Raw genomic sequence first — 22,299 nt, 5'->3', positions numbered from 1 at the left:
TACTTGAAATTCCTGCAAAAATTTTTCAGGTCGTTTCTCTGAACATCAATGCCGGGTAGGGAGAACTAGACTGCGATGGAATGTTTCGGCTTTTCCTCGTTCTCCATTCCGTTGTCAGCTCTTCTGGTTTTGCACCGAAACCAATATTTTTAAACGACTACTTTTTCTGAACGAAAGTGATTCAAGCTGCCTTTAGAGGCAATGTACCAATACATGAAGTCTTTTTCAAATGGAGCCTGAAATATCAAGATAACTCCCAGTCTCCAATCTTTGTCGACCTTTACTCGCCCTCTTAGCCATCTATATGATTTTGGTTAGGGTTTTGAACCTAAATAAGCGAAAGCGGTTTAAACGTAAGAAAGCAAATAAAATCAATCGGAAAATTCATGGACTAGCTGTAAACAGGCGATTCTGTGTTCTCGTTTTATGTCAATCTCATTTGCACCAGAGTGAGGGGACACGAGATTTATGACCGTGATTTAAGTGTACCCATTCGTACGATAATATGACGCTAAAGGCAGCTTGACGGCCTGACAGCAGAAAATACCATAAATATTTGCCTCTGTGCTTTATTTTCTGTAGGTGTGGATCATGGCTGAGTTAAAGGCATCAATAAATTACCCATATCACCTTGCGGTCTCTTAACCAGGCTTTGAGTACCTTCAATCACCACAACCTCGTCTCCAGCCTCACGAAGGCCTTGATGAAGAGATTGCAATCACCACTGGCTGCAGCGTAGAGAGAGAGTATTACCCGACGGAAGATGTAATTTAGTTCTATTGACAAGGACAGTACGAGATCTAAGAACTTGCTATGAGAACATAAAATTCACATCTTTGGGCTAAAATTTTATGTTCTTTTCATGACTTACTTTGCACTTCCCGTGCTAGATTTTTCGAAGTGTTTTTTTCGCTCGAGGCGGGCTTCAATTGCAAACGCCTCAAACAGGTCCCCGACCCGCTCATCTTTCTTTTGTTGGTTTCATACCAAAGATTAACTCTGCGCTCTAGTGCTCTACGAGAGTCACTACCAAGTCTCCACGGCTATAAAACATTGCAACGTCTTCATTTCACAGGGTTAGCTTCAAGATTTCTTACCCTACGAAAAATTTCATGTCCCACAAACCAAAGCAGCCATGATTGTTTCAAAGATTTCAGCAAATGACTTGCACAAAAGCTCCGATAAACAAGGTTTACTAATTTTCTCCGTTTGTCTTCGACTATATAGTTAGCCTGTGTAGCTGGCGGCAATGTTCGGGTGGTGGCCAAGTTTTGGCAGCCGGGCGGTGCAACCGTGAAGAGGGAGTATCATTCTCTTGCGGCTTCAACGCGAATTCTTTTTGTCTTCGCGCACATCTTCAACCAACACGCACCAAATTTTGCAATTTTTTTTTCGTACTAACGTTCTCTTTCTCCGAAAGTTATTTATTTCGTCGCTTATCGTAGAGAACCCACAGCGGGTGTCATTATTCCAAACAATAAACCAGGTTCTTCAACAAGGCTTGAAAAAAGTTAGTGTTGATCAGTCTTTGAGACAACAGTTATAATGGGTGCCACCTTGCAATGTCTAGTCCCCCATTAGCAGAGGGTCTTCCCCTGGTTATTTTTATTTAATATATAAATAAAGACATGTTAACGTGTTCCTGGTCGTTATGTCCCAGCTCTCGTAAAATCCTTACAGAACAACATCTAAGTCTGTGTAAAACATTCAAATGGATAAAATTCTTCCATTTGAATCTTAGAATTATGTTAGGTAAATTTAAACTGGGCGTCAGCGCCGTCTCAGAAGCTAATTTAACAGATTAAATTGATAGACACAACTGGCGTCGTTGTCGTGTCAGAATGTTGACATCAACCTATTGATATTGATATACCAACCAGAGACTTATTTAAATAACAAAATGAATGTTTGCAAACTGCGCTAAGAAGCAGGTGCGTTGGGGTGTTACATCGCTTTTTCCGTACTAACTTTAAGATGTGGGACCACTGGTTCAAGATTCCTCAGCTGGCTTTCAATACATCTCCATGGAAATGTTTCTATTAATGCTTTCACTGTAAAGTTAAACCTTGAGTCAAATGATAAGATGCAAATATTAAATTTTCATTTGCCACTTGCAAGTGTAATTTGTTAAACTGACAGCCATTGAGGAGTGTTTTATCATGGCCCGTTTTGAATACTTTACAAATTAATCTGCATTTCATATTTTTGTTTTGAAGTTTAGCAGTCGTGGCAATTCGTGGTGAATTTTGATGGAAAATAGATCATATCATGACTTCTCTGAGTTTCAAAAAAAAAAAAAAAAACGGAAAGTGGCTAGCGTGGGACGTTAGCATTTTAATTAAACCACAAAACTCCTATGTATCGGGTTGTTGTATTATGTTTGAAATTATTCCACCCTAGTGCGCTGGTTAATTAAGGTATAACTAATAAAACAACTAATTTTGTTTTCTAAGAATAGTTAAAGTCATAAATAATTTACATCACGGATTGCTTCTCAAAACAGCAATTCTGGGCGTCACTGATGCCGTAAAAGTTGATTATAGATATTTGAATGCAGTAATCGTGTGCTGGAATATAACAGAATCTAGTTTGTAGAAAAGATTTCGTCGTACGAGAAGAGTCATGAAGATTGTGGCTGTTTTGTTTGTTTTTTATTTGTCCAATGTGTCGTTTGCATGTGCAGTATGTCCACCATACAGAGGCACACACTTTAAGAATGGAAACTTCCCATCTCCCACGAAAGGTAAGACATATCAGTAATCTGGTGCTGGTCAAGTTTTGTTAATATCAACCCTTTAACACACAATATCAACCAGTCACTCACATAACCGCCAGCAATCTTCTACCTTTGAAGTCTGTATATAAATATTAAAATGTTACCATTCATATCAAAACCCACTACAAGGAACTTACCCGTGATGATATTTCAGTGTTTCATGCTATCGTAGTTAATTAAATTAGCAGCAAAGTTAGCTCTTGCCGCCGGGGTAGACAAGTTTGATTCAAATCGGTTTGGCACTCATCATGTTAGCTCATGAGAGTGAAAATCCATTGTACAATAAAAGCAGTCACCATTTATATGCAGAACTCGGCTACTTTAATCATAAAAATGTTCAAAGGAATAAGCTTTCGGACGAGGAAAATGTCCGTAAATGTTTCCGTCTATACATAAACATTGTCCGAATATTTTACCGTCCGATCGTTTTCGATCATGTGCAAAATACTGCAGCTTTAAGCATTTTACAACAAGCAAGGCTTAAGGAAAGTGTCACTCCATTCGCCCTGATAACAAATTTAAAAATTAATGATCGTTTTCTTCTTCAAACTGCGAGTTTTGAAATTTTATAGAACAACATAGAAGATTTTGATCTTCTTTGTTAAGTCGTGAAGATTGTTGTTTAGAAACTGAACTGTCTTAATAGCACTGTGTCCAGAAGAATTAACAAAAAATAAATACATCACTGTATTTGAATGTCAATTCCAAACATTATTAACACTTTCAGAGAGTTATGTCCAAAACGTTAAAAAGAAACGTCCGAAATGTGCGTAGTTTATCGTCCGAAAATTACAAGACTGAACATTTTCGTAGATAAAGTATTAATAGACGTCGACAAGTGTAAGACTCGAAGTTTAATCAAACTACTTTTGCTTTAAAAGTGGAGGATTGTTAATTACATGGACAAGGTGAACTTCGGAGATGAAGTTCTTTTTTAAAATAATGAGACAGATTCATATCTCTGTTAGGGACCGGACATTTATTTATGTTCTATTTGAAATATTTGTTTGTGTCCAGTTTGTTCCATTATTCCTGAAAAGCCCCACTCTAGTTATGTGTCATTATGTTGTTTTTACTGTGAATTTTATACTCGTGCACTGCAGAGGTATACAGTAATTATATCTTAAGTTCGTTTTAGTGTCTTCAGTAAAGCCATGCTGAGCAGAATGTTATTTCCATTCGGCGATTGGCAACGTTCTCTGGTAAATAATGGGTTTTATTTTATGGGCCTTTTCCCAGTAAACTCCCACAATCTTTTTAGCTGACAGGTTATCAGCTTAGGAACAGTTTGAAGGCTTATTGGCAGTATTTTCTCTTACCCTTGCCAAATGTCATATAAAAACGTTTTGTATGACATTTAGCCTCGCCGTTCGCACGCGCGCTCTCAAACAAAACCACCAGCTACGCAGTTACAAACGACTCAGCCTTGGCGTGCGTTTTTAAAAACTCCCCCAAAAATGTCGCGAGCCCGAAAAGCTGTAGTGGCAGTGTATTCTGCAGTTACCCATTAAGCTTTTGCACTAAAACTAGCACCCTCATTCTATGTAAAATTTCGGATAACGTTTTCACCATTGGGAGTCCATCGGGACAAATTAAAAGATATCGCTGCACGCAAACTTGTTGAATAAGTGCTTTAGATCGATTCGCATCCCGCCTTTAACCAGAGTGCCTTTGTTATCTACATCGCGTCTTGGGATTTCACTTCACGCATTCAAGCGTTTGATTGACAGTAGCAGAAATCTTGAAGAGACTCGGGTATTCCCAAAGCTGAATTTATTGACCAATCACAACCGACTAGTTCTGGATATGCAAATTATTATACCGCGCAATGAAAAAACTGGGCGCTGTAAGTACACATAATAATAATAATGACAATCTTTAATGAGGAAACTTTCACAAAAATTCATCACGAAAGACAATAGCATTCTGGGCGATGCTTCTTCCAACAATTTATTTGAGTTCATTCGATTTTCCCACAGCTCCTCGTTGCACGTTTTCTGTCATTCCGGCTGTCTTTGCTGCTTCTGTTAAATTACGTCACTGTAACTTTTTACTTTATTAAATTTTCATTTGCCACACAAATTTAATTACTTTTATGCTGAACTAAAGGCAGGGAATCCGTTAGAATCCACGAGGGCTTATTGGATGGGGATCGACCTGTAAATTAACACCGTGCACACAGGGTTATTTGGTCTACGTGATCGATGTATAGTCTAGGAATGATTTTAAGTTTCCACCTAATACTTTTTGAATGCTGTTTTCAATCCTCTTGTGTTGTGTGCTATTGTAATATTAGAAGGTGTTTTATTACAAAGGTTTGGCCCTGAAGCAATTTAACGAAAAACGCTTGATATTGTCACTGCTGTGACACCAAGCAGTGTATTGTAACGACAAAAATATTACAGTTTTAGATGTTTGGTCATGTTTTAACACTTGACTCTAAATAGGATGTTCAGGAATCACTTCACAGTGGCAGCAGGCTTATCCTAACCCCTCAATGCTGATATTTCTAGTGTTGCTTTAGTCATCGGCTACTCTATTCCACGTACTCGGTTTTCCAACCACAGAAACTCTCAGGAACTACTTTGTAAAGTAGTTTTTCTCTAGTAGAGCAACCTACAGGAAATTAACCACAACTAAGCTGTCACTGCATAGGAATGAACAGTTTTAGGTGGCTAACCTATAATATATATAGGAAATAAAGATAGACGTAGGGAGTAATAAAAAAAATTACAACCTATTTATTATGAACTCGCAAATTTAAGTGTTTATTTGTTCTGAGACAGACAAGTAAATTGAGTCACTGTTATGCAAATTGCAAAATTGGAAACCTTGAAGAATTTGTGGATGAATTTGATTGAAAATACGAACAGTCAGTCTAGTTTTCCCCCGAGTGCCTCCATTATGTTCCTTGAGGGTTGACCCTACTGTTGACTCCATTTATTTCCTTTGATGTGATAGGTTATGTTCTCGATGGTCATGTGATCTCCAAGTCGCACGTGACTTCAAGGATTGACTGCTCGTTTGACTGTCTGAGTGACCAGCGGTGTGTTTCGTACAACTATGAAGAAGGAGACAAACCAAGCCATGAGTGTGAACTAAACAGCGAAAGTAAAGAAACAAAGTCATCTGATTTAATAAGCAAGCACGGTTATTCATATTATGGCACCAACGTAAGTGATTACTCCTTTTGCTTAAAGGAGATTTTGCTGTATTTTGACCAAAGCTACTCAAACTGATTTACATAGAACTTTTCCTCTAACATGAAATTGTTCGTAGAGCACCGGAAGGAGATTTTTTCAACGAAGAAAAAACTTGTAAATACTTCTACTATACAATCATCCTCCCTAACTGACAGTAACTTGACTAAAGACGAACGACAAGCACTGAAACGACTGAAAACTGACGAAAACATCGTCATACTCCCCGCTGACAAAGGACGAGTGACTGTTGTTATGGACAAGACAGACTACTACGACAAAATGGACACTCTAGTTAACGACAAACAGACATACGAACAACTGAAACGAGACCCGACGCCATCACTTCAACGTAAACTTAACAGTAAGCTACTTGACCTTAAGAAAACTGACGTTATTGACATACGACGTTACAACAGACTGAGGTGCCGTGTACCGCAACCACCTAAACTCTACGGACTACCAAAACTACACAAACCTAACATACCCATGCGACCCATAGTCTTGTTCTGTGGGTCCCCGACTTACGAACTATCCAAAACTTGACTACTATACTGAAACCGTTGACAAACGAATCCCGACACAAACTGCAGTCTACCGAGACCTTTATTGACGCTATCAAGACGGTACAAATACCTGACGACCACAAACTTGTGTCTTTTGATGTGAAATCACTGTTCACTAGTATTCCACTTCAACTGGCTCTAGACTGTACTGCTATGCAGATGCAGAACATCGAGGAACAAGCCCTAGCAACCTACAAACGGACACTACCGCTCTGGTTACGATACGGAGACGACACCTTTACAGCAGTACACAAAGACGAAATCGACGATTTTCACGAACACCTTAACAGACAGAACGCTGACATACAGTTTACTAAGGAGATCGAAGAAAATGGTAAAATACCTTTTCTAGACTGCTTAGTTACCCGTAACGACAACAAACTAAGTACTACGGTTTACAGGAAACCAACACATACTGACAGACTACTGGACCAGTCATCCTACAACCCTACTTCTCACAAAGCAACGACTATACAGACCTTAACAAGGCGAGCACAACTGGTTTGTGACTCACCTGACAGACTCGCAGACGAAAACAACTACTTAGACAACGTTTTCAACAAGAACAACTACAACAAGGACTTTGTTAGACGTAACACTTACAAGAACACTGAACCTAACGTCACAAACAACGACCCGACTCCCGTAACCACTGTAACTATACCTTACGTAAGGGGCACTTCTGAGACTATCGCACGGATTTTACAACCCTACAATATCCGTGTAGCTCACAAACCTATAACCACTTTACGACAACTACTGACGAAAGTAAAGGACAAAGACGAACCGAACCGCAGACAGGGAGCAGTTTACGAGATCAAATGCTGCGACTGCCAGGCCACCGGCAGGAATTTAAACGTACGACTGACTGAACACAAACGAGCAACTAAAAATGGTGATATCAACAATCACATTGCTGAGCACCATTTACAAACGAACCACAGAATCGACTGGGACTCTGCCAAGTGCATCACCTACTGTACAAATTATTACCAACGACTCACTCTGGAAAGCTGGTTTACTAACTTAGAACAAACGCCACTCAACCGTTCCGTACAATTACCTGCACCATACAAACGACTTATTGACAACAACAACGAAACAGACAAACAATAGACATTTTACTAACAATAGACCCACGGACTTTTTGACTAACAAAAGACGGATCGAAACGCACCAATCACTTTTTACAGTCTTCACAGCCAATAACATCACGGCTTACTGACAAACGACCAATAACATCTGGGCTTCGTTGACCAATCAGGTTAACAACCAGAGACGTATATACCACCTACCGACGTTCCACAATTCACTTGACTCTGAAGATGACTTCCGCTCAGGTTGTCGAAACGTCAGTCAGAGTCACCACAAACAGTCCTTCTGAGGACTACACTCACCCGGATGATCATAATTTACGTACTTATGAAGAACATACTGTAAAACAATTTTTAGCAATTTTTCGAAAATACACATGAAAAACTTGAAAAAAGTCATCCGCAGCAAAAGATAACATATACTAGTTTATGTATACATGTGGGGTAATTGTTAACAATACTGAACCATTATTTCAACATTTCCATCGATACAAATATGTTTTTTTTTCTACTCAAAGGCACAGTAAAAAGCAATGACGCTGCCCCTTTAACAATCTGCACTTGTCACTTCGGACAGTTTTCAGGTTACTCGTTGAGTGACTTTTGTTTAAAAACTAAGAGACACGTTAACTTCACTGTCTAGAAAATACGGTTTTTCGGGACTCTTGGTGGGAGGTGAGAAAACATTTTAAACAAAACTTAGTGCCTGAAGGCGGGTCATCATTTTTCATGATCCATTGCTCTCTTCAAGACTAGAGTTTGGTCATCTTTTAGAGATGTTTCCAATTAATCATCGGAAAACCAAAACCAAGGTAATTAATCACAACACCAATCACAACAGACGCAGACATCGCAATAAACCAATCAGAACTCGAGGTGATTACGCTTCACCAGCGCCAAACGCGTGTGAGCAGGTCACGATTGGTTTAGGTTTTGCTTGTTCTTGTTCGAGAAAGTGCCGCTAAGTTTGCTGACTAATCACGGATCGCTATAAAGAAAAACCAAACAAACGCGAAATTACTTTCGGCAATCAATTGAGAACCCCTCTATTGCTATGTGTTTTATTATTGTTGTTGTATTGTTGCATGCACGTTTTGCTGATTATATTTAATTACCGAGGAGAGTCCCTTGTTTTTTTTAATCCTGCCATGCTGCCCTTTTTATAAAAAACCTTCCTGATAATCTTAAAAGTGTGATGATTTTAATCTATTTTCTTCGCGCGTTTTTTAATTCTTAAAGAATCGGGCACAGGCCAGCTTATCTTGATTGTTTTTAAGTTTTATTCATAAGAACATTGTAAATATTTTTTCTTTTAGTTAGTAACAGATGAAGAGCCACTACGTGGAAACCCTGTTCATAGACCGATTACTTGCTTAATTACTTACTTACTTACTTACTTACTTACTTACTTACTTACTTACTTTTATTAAATTGTATACGTATGTCTAAAAATAAGACATAAATAAAAAAATTAGGAAAAACTCGTTTCTTTTTATAATTGTGTTCAAGGTTCCTAGTGCATGTGCCTCGTCACCGTGTTTAAATGATGGAACGTGTAAGGATGTATGCTTTGGGAGGTCTGGATTCAAGTGTTTGTGTGTAGATGGCAGGACTGGTAACAAGTGTCAGGACTGGACAGGTAAGTAGGTGATACTAAAATGGGTTGTGCCTTGGTGTACTGGTACATGTAGACGTGGCCACAAGTCGAGCTCAGGAGAATTTTATTTTGGAAGGAACCCTCTAGACTAAAAAGAGTAGCGAAGGACTGTGAGAAAGTTAGTCTTAAATATCAGCCGTCGGAAAGCCCCCTGTGGGTTGGGGGGAGGAGACGGCTGACATTTCAGACTATGAGAAAGTCTACAGGACACGAGGACGGGAATTACGACATTATCATCATCATCATCATCATCATCATCATCATCATCATCGTCATTATCGCTATCATCGTCGTAGACTGATAGCGCTACATTAGGACAGGATTCATCGATGTCCGATGTTGACTGGTTTCGTTTACAAGAAGTCCCACTTGAAGTTGCCAGTCAACAATAGCTATCAGCAATCAACAAACAGATGTGTTGTATAATTGTTTAAACATTTGAAAAAAATATATCTCTATTCCCGCATTGCTTCGGCGATACTTTACGTTAAAGGATATTTTTAATCAAGTCTCGGTTAAGACTGCCAGGGTTAGCAATATAGACAATCATACCAAGACTGAATTCTGAGACCATTCAAGTAGATGAAAGTATGAAAAAATATTTTATAACTCATTCGTTAGTCCTAAGAATCTATAAGAGTCTATAAATTGTTTCACTTGTTTTAGGCACTGCCCAGGATTACGAAGTTGTTTTCAACAAAGAAAGTATCACAGATTACATTGAGAGTGAAATAAACCAAACTTTGGCCCAATTCACCTGTTGCATGTGGGTGAACCTTACTTCTACCGGATGGAGCACTTTGATTTCCCACGTGACTCCCAGAAATAACGAAGAGTTGATGTTCAGATGTGACAACATGACGAGGTGTCAGTTTGGATTGCTTAACGAGACAAAGTAAGACCCAGATCCCGGTTGTTTAAAAAGCCCAGTTCTCTGTAGCCTGGGAACAAGCTCCCAAGGTGGAGCATAGGACAAAGATGAAGGGAGCGGAACGAACGGAGTGGATAGAAAAGAGCGCGGTCTTTATTTTTCTTCCCAGACCGAGCTCGATTTTTCTCTTCGCCCTACACCCCACTTGGGAGCCAGTTCACACGCCAAGTTCTCTGTCTGGTGAATGTTAGCCTGCGTGACAGGAGCTGAAAGGGGAACGATAATTTGAGCACTTTTTCTAAAAATTACACGTCCTCGTTTCTCTTGGAGCAGTTTAATAGAGTCAATTAAGTTATGTCAAGAAACGCTGTCGCAAATTTTTGGCGCCCCTTAAGTTTGCTCGACACTTGTTTTCTTTTTGTCTCAGCTTCCTTTCTTTCACTTGTTTGTTCAGACTCTCAGCAACTGGGTTCGAGAGTTTTAATAACACAATTATTCTACTAATCGATGTTCACCGGCTTAAGCGCGTTGATTATCACTGGATATCAGGGAGATTAATTGTCAACCCTTGTGAGTTTGAGCAGCCAATCAGAGGGCGCTAAAAAAGCTATCCCTGGTGTGGTATGTATAACAAAGATTAGCTAAAGAAGCGCAATAAATCTGTGTACAGTCGCTTGCATGTAAGTTTATCACTCGTCCTTTAATCGTCGATCGTTTTGAAAGCTGTCAGTTATATTTCTCTTTGTTAAAGTTTCTATTTTCAATTACCGAGGTACTAATGAAACTGTAAATTGCGTTTGTCACAACTCCACAAAGACTAGATTGAAATTCCACATTTAACTGTTTCTAATTTGATGACCTTTATTTGCAAAGTCTGAGTTTGCGTCTATGTAGCTTTGCAAGATTGAATATGTTGGTTAATCGAATACTGAAAATATTATAAGAAGTAGTAACAAGTACTTCCTCTCCTCGATGAGCATAAAATTCTACAACAGGCCTGTTAATGTTAACCGCTTTTCTTCTGGTTGTTGGATGCCTTCTCTTGTAAATCTGTCATTTGCTCACTCACTCAAGCGCTCACTCCATCATGCATTTTTTTAGTTAATTAATTTATTGATTGATTGATAAAGTTCTCAATTTATCAACCAATAATCAAACGGACAGAAAACTTACACAAGCCTGTTTGTTTCCATCTTTTGTTAGGTACTTTCATGTGATTCCTTTCAACGATGGCTTGTGGCACCATATTTGTATCAGCTGGGAGAATAGCAAAGGTCTATGGGATGTAATCATAGATGGTAGAGTAATAACCCACGGACGCGCCTGGCAACAGAATCTCAACCTTCGTCCAGGAAAATTAGTAGTTGGTCAAAGGCAATCCATTTATGGCGGAGGATTTAATTTGAGTGAGTCATTTTCGGGGAAAGTCTCCTTCGTGAACTATTGGGACACGAAAATAGATAACAACAAAATCAAGGAGATGGCGAGGAACTGCAGTCGGCAGGGGTTAGGAAATGTTACAGACTGGAGAATGTTTAGACATGGTGTTCAGGGGGACGTCGAGATTCACTCCCCTACCAGTTGTGTATCTCATGGTATGTACAGTTTTGCTTGCATAGTGGAAACCAGGCTATTTATGTTCAGAACTCCCTTGTTCCTCGTGCTCCTTTTTTTCTCTCCCTCAATTCTTTTTTCGGTAAAACCCTTTACTCGCCCATGATGCACACAAACAGTCTAACAAACAAGTTAGGGAAACTCTCTGCTTCACAGCATAAACGAACAATTTTCTGCTGCTCTGACAAAGTAGTAAAACATCGCAAACTTTGATAGAAATTTCAAAGTGACTCATCAAAGGAGTACAACTTCAATATGGGGATTTCGTTCTTCTTTGTTGTAACCCTTTTCTTCTTCTTCCTCTTCTTCTTCTTCTTAAATAAAGTTGTTATAAATAAATAAATAAATAAATAAATAAATAAATAAATAAAGGCACTTATCCTTTCCATTATTCCATAAAAGTTTCTTTCTGCTGTAAAAGTTATTGATGTTCTGAAAATTGTTTACTTGCAGCCGCAGACAATGAATTTCTGTTTAGTTTCCCATCACGTGAGAATTCCAGCTACGTCGAAACAACCATTTCACAGACCCTGCACAAGATTACTATTTCGTTTTGGATGAAGCGAGGTTACGACGGCGATCTCACCGCTGGAATCTTCTCGTACGCCACAACACAAAGTGTTGACTCACTGTTCATTCAACTGGGTTCCCATGGCGGCTTCAATTTAAGGATCTTGGATAGTGAGTAAGTCATTGTATTGTTGTTGTTGTTTTTAGAAAACTCGTTACTGTCTGCTTGGTAAGCGGTATAACACAAAGGGAGGAAGTGGGGGCCACGTGGAGTAGAATGGGGGTGGGGAAGACGTTGGGATAGAATGTCTTTCTCCACCCAGGTGCTAAGATAGCCTTGGGGATTGGGGTTTGTTGGCATTCCGGATCCTTATTTCTTTGTAATGGAACCGTTGGTAACTTTTATCAATTTTTCCTCGCCTCCAAGATAAAATGCTATTACACCACCAACGATTCACCACCCACCAGTGTATTAAACGAGCTTACTAACTTTTGTGTAAGACACAGGGTAAAAAAAAAAAAAAAACGGTCGAGCGAAATCCATTTTCATCCTGGCCATCGATAGCCAAAGATATAAAGTGTACGAGAAATGTCATGTATTTCAACTGCGTCAGTATACAATAAATACAATAATCATTGGGTATTTTACGAATTCCGAAACGGTTTGACAGGTCGGGTTGTAGACCACTGCATTGGTATCGCAGATTTCAGTTTTTTTAGGGTTTCTTTTCGCAATTGCCCAAGTTGTGTACATAACTAGGATGGTCTCTCACTTATTTGGAGTCCGGATAAAATTAAAATTAAAATTATTTTATCCGGACTCCAAATATATGATCTTTATTTCGGCTCTATCTCTTCATCTTCTACGGGTATTTTTAACATTCTTCAGCACCGACACGTTCAATCATTGACGCCCGTGAAATCCGCAACAAGTTTTGACGCTTCAAATTGTATAAATTAACTCCACTTAAACATTGACCCTTCTTTGACTTGAAAATGAAGCCAGGATGTCTTTGAAACTGGTAGTCTCTTTGCGCCAATTTCTATTTCAAACTTTTTGTCTAAATCCTTACTTATTTAATTTTTATTTTCGTACTAAAATAGTGACCTGCCCCCAAATGGAGTGCATTAGTACAACCATTTGTAATAAGATTGGGACATTATTTTTGGACTTCAATTGAAGAAATTTCTTTTCTTTTCAACGCGATACTAAAACTAGTTTGAGATACTCCCTTTAATTAATTTACCTGGGAAATTTGAGACCTGTGATGGGGATGGCATGGAACCCCGGTGTTCTGTTTATGGTAAAAAGACTCCGTAAAAACTAAAATCTTACTTTAAGACCTTTTTTACACTTAATTCTGGTGCTGTGGTAAGACAGCGCGTAAATCTCATTTGAAGACGATTCATCTTAGGATAAGACGACTTTCTTCTTATTTATACGATGATGGCGTCTTAGATTAAGATGATTTTTTCTTAGATTCAAAGTGCAGTGATAAGTCATATTTTCATCTTAACTCAAGATTTGAACAATCTTATTCTAGATGCTTTAGATTCTCAACTGATTTAAGTTTCGAAGCAAGGTATAAATCTAACTGCAACGGTCACTACATTAAAACTGACAGAGAGCGTTTAATACCATTAAGCTTGAACATGATATATGGAGCAACGAAAACACAACGAATTTCAATCCATAGCACTTTATTACACCAAATCTAATTTAAATGAGACAACTTATCGAAGTCAGCTTACCGTAAATTCACTGGAAAACAGAGGCCGGGCCGCGGCCAATAACTACTGTTTTGTTGGTCTTAAAGTCCTTTAAATCATAGAGACCTCTAATAGCAGGGAATGCAGATTCCCGGGGGGGGGGGGGGGGGTACTTCCTTATAAGAGGCTAATGGGGATGTGCCGCTGGATGGGGTCGCATTTTCACGACTGGATTGACTAGAATGGGGTTGCATTTTCAGTACAGTTACTAGAATGGGGTCGCACATTTTCGGATTTTTGGGGTAAGAAAAAAAAAATAAATAGAAAGCGACTTAGTTGGGATCGCGAAAATTACATTTTCCCAAAAAGTGACTAAGATGGGGTCTATAGCTGGCCACAAAAAAAGACTATAATGGGGCAGGGGCTCTGAGAGGCCAGCGGCACATACCCAGCAAAACTGAACCCAAGTACCCCCCCCCCCCCCCCACCGGGTGCAGATTGTCACTACACTCATTCCTCTGATCGGTGATGCAGTAGAATTGTTGGACTCATCTTTGGTTTTCAATAAAAAGCGACAGTAACTTCTTCATTTCCATTTTCAATCTTCTGTCTCGCGCATGCCGTCGAATTCGTGTAAGTTACCACGTTTACCGGGGCTTTAGCCCGTATTTTACGTCCAGATGTCTTGTTATTTGAATATTGAAGTTGCTGTCTCGAAATTCTTGTAAATTCTCCACTTTCCGCTGCTTGATCATGAGGAGTATATTACGGTAAATCAGCTTGTTCCAAGCAAGGTGAGAGTTTGCGATGGATCAAACCTCCAGACTCCGTGTCTGCAGAGTTTGGATCAAAATCAACCAATCAGAAAAGAAGTCCTGTTTCCTATGAGGTCTGCAATTTTTAAATGAACCAATCAGGAAGGGCTTTGCAAAATTTGGATCCTTTTGTGTTGTAGCCTGCGCGCATAGCAAGCGTTTCCGTGCTGTTTCCGAGCAAGGACCGCGCGAAAAATGGCGTTTTCTATTTCTTCCAAGTTAGCCTTTTTTTATATATATATATTTTTTACCGAGAACTAAAATGGTGAGAGTAGAGATCGGCGTATTAAATCGCCGATATCTGGCATGTCAGATATCGGCGATTAAATTCGCCAAGTGTGCCCGTTCCCGCGATTTTTTTACGCTCATCGCTGCGAATTGCCAGTAAAGTCAATCAGTCAGGTTGGGCGGTTTTATCACATGAACAACGCCGCGATCGGCGAAAACAAAATCGCCAGGTGTGTCCGCATCAATCGGTAGCGAAAATCACTTGCGATTTTCGCTGGCGATCAAATTCGCTGCGATCGTCGTATAAAATGCCCAGGTGTGTCGCCAGCTTAAGGCGTATTACATCTTACGTAGGATGGCAGTATCTTATAGCCTGCTTCGACGTCTTAAAATTTCCACAAGACCAAAAAACATCTTAAAATAAGGACCCCATCGACTCAGATTAATATAATTAAGACTGGTCTTTCTTAAAGTAAGATGCCTCAATGTTGATTAAGATAAGCGCTTCTCAAATGAAGACGATTTAAAGACAATATTTAAGACGATCTTTTATCTTATATACTGACTGAGACTCCGATAGTCTTCATTTAAGATCTCCTGTGTTAAAATAAGATGATCACCGTCTCAATTTAATGTGGTGGTGGTCTTGCATAAGACGGGAAACGTAAGGTAAAATCTTAGTTTAAGATTTTAGTTTTTACGGAGGAATGTCGAATAAATAGTTGTCTGTCGACTAACACAATTCACTGTTTGATCACAGGCCCAATCATTACTACTTAGTGCCAACCGTTGATGATCTCTGGCATCATATCTGTGTCACGTGGTCAAATGAGGATGGCAAAAGCCCAGTATATTTTGACGGTGTTCTGATAAAATCCAAGACGGGATTTCGGATCAACTTCACTATTCCGAGTGGTGGGATACTGCTAATTGGGCAAAGGCAAGAAGTTTTAGGTGGAAACCAAAACCGTAATCACATGTACCATGGAAAACTGGCGCACTTAAACATATGGAGTAATGTGTTCACTGATTCGATGATTGTCGCGTTGTCAAAAGGACCTGGTGCTGAGAATGGAGATGTCGTTTCTTGGAGAAACTTGCGCGCAATGACTCATGGGAATGTTGCGACAGAAGAGGCCTCAAACTTACAGCTTACAGGTGAAAAACTGAACACTGCTATTATTTAACAAAATAGAAAGTGTCCTTAAAGGGGGACTAACCAAGAGTTGTTGCTAAGGAATATTTACGGATGGTATCTTGTCATACTATGTTTTACAGGGTCTTGTGCCGCTAGATTGGTGAAATGTTTGAGGACGAACATGTGGATTTTAAAAATCGTTATTGTGCACATGTAACTAGTGCCAGTCACTAACCGCGCATCAGAGAGAAAATTCTCTAAACTTGGAGAACAACAAGAAGGGTTCCGATTTTTTCACGAGTCGGGGATATTCCAAGAGATATTTCAATCTTCTTTTACTGACGAAAATGGATTGATACACGCACGTCATAACTTTTATAAAAATTCAAATTTTACAAAAAATCAAAACCTCACGATTTGCATCTTGGCGATTTTTAACTGTTTCTAACGTTTTTGCAGGTGTACGCCATTTGAATTTTAGACCTTTCTTATATGTGGAGGTTACGGTATCCACAATATGACGATTAGGAACTTTCCATAGCAACAATATGGCATTTAACTTAGTTCCCCCTTAACACTAATCCTGATTTGACTAAATATAGGTATATGTAATATGCATGGTCAGCATTTGTCTGGCTTTTTTGTGAAAAAGATAAGGCAGAGATAGTTTAAAAAACGAAACAGCTTACAAGTTGTCCTCCACTGAAACGGGTATTTCGACATTTTTTCGGTACATTCTACTCGTAAGAGGTAGAATGGTTCGAGGTTGGAGGTTGGAGGTTGGAGGTTGGAGGTTGGAGGTTGGAGGTTACGTTAAAGGGAAAGCTTGACACAATGGTAGCAGATGGCGTTCTCAGTGTTTTCGTTTCAGTTATCAGTCTTTTGAAGAACTTTGTGTTCTACCATAATCTATTTGTCTCCAACACAGATGATTTGTCAAAAACCTAACTTTGGTTTTATATCGGGAGTTGACGTTACATCGATCTGTAATTTTTAAAGTGTTTTATTTCGCTTGTTATTTTAGCCCAAGAGAATGACTTTGATCTGGTTTTTCCAACCAAATCTACTGTTAATTATGCTGTGTACAATTCCATGCCTTCGCTGACTATGCTGACGGCCAGTGTGTGGATCAGGCTGACACATGCGTCTGTGCACTACATTTTCACCTACGCCTCTAGCACGTCCGCAGAAGCCATCGCTTTAGGTTATCATGCTACTACTACTGAACTGTACTTCAACATCAAAGCCCCTGATTGGAGGTACGTCCCCTCTCTTCTGTTTCAATTAAGTTTTAAAAAACAATTTCTTTTAATGAACGAACAAACAATCTCATCAATAAATTTGTTTTGATTTCCTTGAGTGTCAATGTCTTTTGAAGAAATTAATTATTTTTCCTCTTTCGCAGAACCATTGTTTTATCAAATGCATTGCACGACAATGGTTGGCATCACTTGAGTTTTACGTGGACAAACGTTAATGGGAAACTGTGTCCGTTTGTAAATGGCGAGAAGTTGGCTTGTTTCAATAGCTACAGAACTGGCCAGACTATTAATGGAAATGGAAAGTTTATTCTTGGTCAAGAACAAGACGCTTACGGTATGTACGAAAAAACATGCCGGCTGTGCATTTTACCGCAATACCTTGCGAGCCTAAAAGGGGCAATAAGCCAGATTTTTTTTTGGCGAAATTCCTCTCTGTACTAACAACATTATTTATTTGAGGTTTTAAGAATTTTTCTGTACGTTTTAATGAGCATTTTTACGCTAAGAATTGTGGGAAAATGTACCAGTCCCCATCTTAATCGGTATGGTGGATTGCGTCGCAATGTTTTTACGGAGAATAATCCTCTCAATTTTCCGGCAGAATTTTAGGTTGTGGTATGTTGACAAAAATGTCAGTTTTCGTGGTTTTCGCAATAATTTCCTAACCCCACTCCCTGAAGGGATGAACTTGTAGCACGACGTCACCAGCAAAGATTGTCAATTTCTCGGTGGGTATTCAGTGACGCACGTTGGTTCCTTTAAGGCTTTAAACGAAGTTAGGTTAATTGGTTGATTGAATCCTTCATTTCCAAAGTAAAACCTCGAACCATTCAAAATTCGAGTTGTGCTTTCCTCAGTGTGGTGTCGTTATGCCGTGAAAGGTGGTTTTAATTTTTGAGTGTGCCCTGAGGTGAACTCAAGGGTAACCATTCCAATGAAAGCCAGACAAAGGAATAATAATTTTAAAGTTTCCACAAAAGTTAAGTTAAAGATTATGTGAGCGGAGGGGAGGGGAGATTCTCCGAGGGGCTCGAGGAGGTAAATACGGCATTTAATATTTTTTACTCAGAAGTTTCGGTTAGCTTTTTTCCTTACTTTGCATTAAGGTGCCTGGCCCCGGTGCCCATTACTTTCCAACACTTACCACTTTGACGGATCGATACTACCATTCTTTATCAGTTGATACAACAATAATGATATCGAAAAACGAAGTACAACAGTACAACCTGTAAAGACAGCCCAAATTTTATCTAGCTATGTGGCTATAGCTCAGTGACCCCCATTTTTTATGGAACTGTAATCAGCATGTTGCAATACACTTTTTTGCAAAGTTTAAAAAAATTCTACCAGGGAGGTTCAGGGTCACCTTAAATTTTCGAAAATTTTAAAGTTTGTTCATAAATGCATCGGCAAGTTTTTGACACCATTGTTGTTGTATCAAGAATGGTCCTATTAATCTATCAAAGTAAAAGTGCTGCAAGGTGATGGAAACCAGATCCAGCCGCCTTTATCCGCCCTTCCTAACAGCACTGTAAAGCCGAAAAATCTGTAAAATCATGTTGTGTATTCTATCAAAAGGAGGAGCATTTGACTCAAGCCAGGCCTTCTACGGAAGGATGAGCAGAGTAAATGTATGGAGCTATGTAGTGTACGATGGGGTTGTAAGAGAGATGTCCAAGGGTTGTGGGTTATGGAGTGGAAATGCCATCGCTTGGTTCAACTTTAAGAGTGGCATTGTTGGAAACTTGCAGGTCATCAAGCCTTCATCATGTTCACTTGCAGGTAAGTTTAGTGTTTTGTTGATTGTCAAGTGCTGGCTATTTGTAATAATGATTTGAAAAAATGTTAATTGTAATAATGGAATAACAGATTTTTTCACTTGGATTTGTGGAAAATACCTTTCCCCTAGACGACCTAGACTTGTTTCTGTTTCAGGGAAACTAAAGTAGAGGGAAAACAATAAAGTTAAACGATTCCATGGAGAGAGGAAACGAATTTGATTTGTCGAACGATAAAAACGATCTTTCGTAATGCATCAGTCAATTCCAGTTGTGCCCATTCCCCCGGGCAATAGTGGGGCATTTTCCCACACTTTCCATCCCGGGGGTCGAGCATTAGCCTTCCACCCAATTACCCCGGGGGCATTTGACCATCTCACTTTTTTACCTTATAACATTGTCGCTTCTTCTAATGACCAATTCATTGGCAAATTGAGTAATTTTCTCCTATAATACGTCTAGAAGGACGCTAGAGCTGCAGAATGACCTATTTTGACACTAAATACGGGAAACAAGACCTAGATAGGACTAAATTTGGCCTGAATTACCTTACATTTTATTGAAAATAAGTCAAGAAAGGAAGAAAAGAAAGCATCTTTGAGTCCCTACCCCGAGGCATTTGAACAACGTTTTTGTCCCGGCCGTGAGGGCATTTGCCAGCTGATTTTCAAAATATCCTAATACCCGGGGGTCGGCCCTTGTGGGGGGGGGGGGGGATGGGCACTGATGGCATTGACTGATGCGTAACTACGTCAGATATTGGGTGTTTTCATTCGCGATTCTCCTGAAGTGACACTACGAACTTTTTTCTAACCTCGTTGACTGTCATAAACTATTTTGATTGTTTAGCTTTCCCATCCTATCATCCTCTATATTTTTGTTTTGCATTTCTCCTAAAACCAGCACGCCTAGCAAAACTTGTCATCAGCCGATTGGTTTTGGGTATCCTTTTAACGAATTGTGTTGCGTTTCGGTGCTACGTACTCCCCTTAAGTAGTTTTTCAGATCCTCGTAGACAACTTGACGGTCAAAGAAGATTCTAACGCTCATAACGCTTCAAATTGCCTTCCAACCATAATAATTACTCTCGATTCAACTGAAATACTACTTTATTAATTATTTTAAGGTATCAAGACATAGTGGGAAAATCTAGGCTCGATTATCAGCCGCTGTCCGCGTTCCTCACGCGGAATGGTAGAAAGTCTCGCAGCCGAGAGAGAGACTGAATCGACCCGATATTGATGGGATATTTAATTACTTATTTTAAGCTAAAACTTGATTACATTCTGTTTATGTCTTTAGTGTCTACAGTACAAGCCAAAAGAGATGCTTACTGTCAAAGCCGATATTCAAGCAACCTTTCACCAAATTGTGGGACGACGTTGAGAGCAGTCTTTGATAGAAAACATTCGCAAGTTGGGAAATTATGGCGCTGCTTTTATGATGCAGCACTCACTCAGGACTCACACTCAAATCTCTATGTTTACGACACGGCAAACAGTTCTACATGCATGCATTCTGTTGAAGGTGATTTGTTGGCTCTTGTGGAGTAGTAACGGAAAATGATGACTAAGGCCGGCATCATGACCTATCACTAGGCCTAGTTAGCGTGCAGCACAAGTCGTGTTTTGCGGCCGACATGCGTCTACTACTCCCCATCGTTTATATTTAAGCCCGAGCTCCTTTTTCCTTAGCTGCCTTTTTTTAAACAGTCCTCGACGCCCCTCCTATAGATTTTCAAAGCTGCCTTCCACGGCATTCAAGACCCGACTTTTTTGTCTGCAGATGTTTATCATTAATTTATGTCCTGTCGTTTATTGGACAGTTATGTATTTTTTGCGTGTTTTTTTTTTTCAACCCTATTTTTCTCATTCGGAGACTTAAATAAGCATTCAAGAACTATCGTTATAGCAATCACAGAAATAGCACCACTTTTTGCCTTTTGGTAAACTAACAAAAACATGTGGTTTAAGTTATTCTGGGAAAAAGAGGGTTGATTGATAGGTCTCCGCTATTTTATTTTCAATTTCTTTTTATATTTGCGACGTCAGGTTTTACCAAAAGTAAGCAAAATGTGGGATGTCTTTAGTATGATTTGATAAGAAATCGCGGGAGAGTTCATTTGTAAAGACAAAGCATTTCGTGGCTTTTGTTTTCATTCTTATCAAGCAGACCAAGATGTATCTGTTGATAAAAATTGATATCATAAATACAATGGCAATTACAGATACCAATATAGTACTCTGCAGGTACCAGTACTAATCTTTATTCAATAAAAAGTACTGAGATGGGGAAGGTATTAAAAAAAAAAGACAGACAAAAAACAACGAAGAGTACGGAAGCTCAACATAATTTTTTAGCATGAAAAGGGCACGGAATGAAATCGATAGATAAGTCAAATAAACGAACTTAACCGAACATTTTTTAGAAGGATATAATGCCTCCATTATTGGGGCAATGATAAAGGAAACAAATAGATGGAAATCAAATTTTGTTATATTATTTCATACATAACATGTCATATGTGAGGCATTTGTTAAGCGATTGTCACGGACAAACTTTGTTATAGATAAATTTTGAACAAGGTCTGGGGGGCTATGTAAAAAAAAAAATGTGTGGAAATACGCACGCCGACAGTTATTTTAAACGCTTCTTTAACAAACCATGAACAAGAAAAAGTTCTAAAAGTTGTTTACTCTTAGAAACTTAGGGATAAAAAGGGCTGATGAGCATATGATTATCGCTGACTGAAATAGAAAAACGTGCTGGGAAGTGTAAAGTTTGTTTATTTCTACATTTAATTTATTCATTAGATTGGATTAATTAACTGATTAGAAGCTTTCAAAAAGGCTTAGTAACACTGAAGATGACAGAACAGTATATTCTTGGCCTCTGTAAAAACGACAACAAGAACAAAAACAACAAAAGGAAGAGCAATTTTTCACTGATAAATAGTGCTGTGATTTATCATTTATAATAAACAGTTATGTAGCATAGTATAGTTAACATAGTATTTATAATAAACAGTTATGTAACAGTTATGTAATGGTGATGAGTGGTGTACTGAAGTACGCTCCAGA

The 22,299-nt window shown here is 39.0% G+C and overlaps 1 protein-coding gene across 1 annotated transcript; it reads left to right on the top strand.

Moving 5' to 3' along the window:
• Positions 1 to 2,514: 2,514 nt before the first annotated feature.
• On the top strand, positions 2,515 to 22,260 carry LOC146454732 (uncharacterized). Its single transcript, XM_085095013.1, has 11 exons — positions 2,515 to 2,743; positions 5,738 to 5,949; positions 9,146 to 9,275; positions 9,960 to 10,188; positions 11,368 to 11,759; positions 12,232 to 12,463; positions 15,802 to 16,199; positions 17,204 to 17,438; positions 17,585 to 17,775; positions 19,020 to 19,223; positions 20,522 to 22,260. The coding sequence occupies exons 1-11, from the start codon at positions 2,623 to 2,625 to the stop codon at positions 20,770 to 20,772; spliced, it is 2,595 nt and encodes an 864-aa protein (XP_084951139.1). The 5' UTR covers positions 2,515 to 2,622; the 3' UTR covers positions 20,773 to 22,260.
• The last annotated feature ends 39 nt before the right edge of the window (positions 22,261 to 22,299 follow it).

Source organism: Pavona decussata, unplaced genomic scaffold (genome assembly GCF_977016875.1).
Source record: "Pavona decussata unplaced genomic scaffold, jaPavDecu1.1 SCAFFOLD_300, whole genome shotgun sequence".
Lineage (NCBI taxonomy): Eukaryota > Metazoa > Cnidaria > Anthozoa > Scleractinia > Agariciidae > Pavona > Pavona decussata.
The sequence above is the reverse complement of the archived record's forward strand: the minus strand, read 5'-3'. Positions and strand labels throughout refer to the sequence as shown.

Bases quoted from the DNA above. Each gene is read 5' to 3' on its own strand.
- LOC146454732 (XM_085095013.1), top strand. From the start codon at position 2,623: ATGAAGATTGTGGCTGTTTTGTTTGTTTTTTATTTGTCCAATGTGTCG. The intron at 2,744-5,737 runs GTAAGACATATC...TTGATGTGATAG, and splicing joins CTTCCCATCTCCCACGAAAG to GTTATGTTCTCGATGGTCAT. The intron at 16,200-17,203 runs GTGAAAAACTGA...TTGTTATTTTAG, and splicing joins CTCAAACTTACAGCTTACAG to CCCAAGAGAATGACTTTGAT.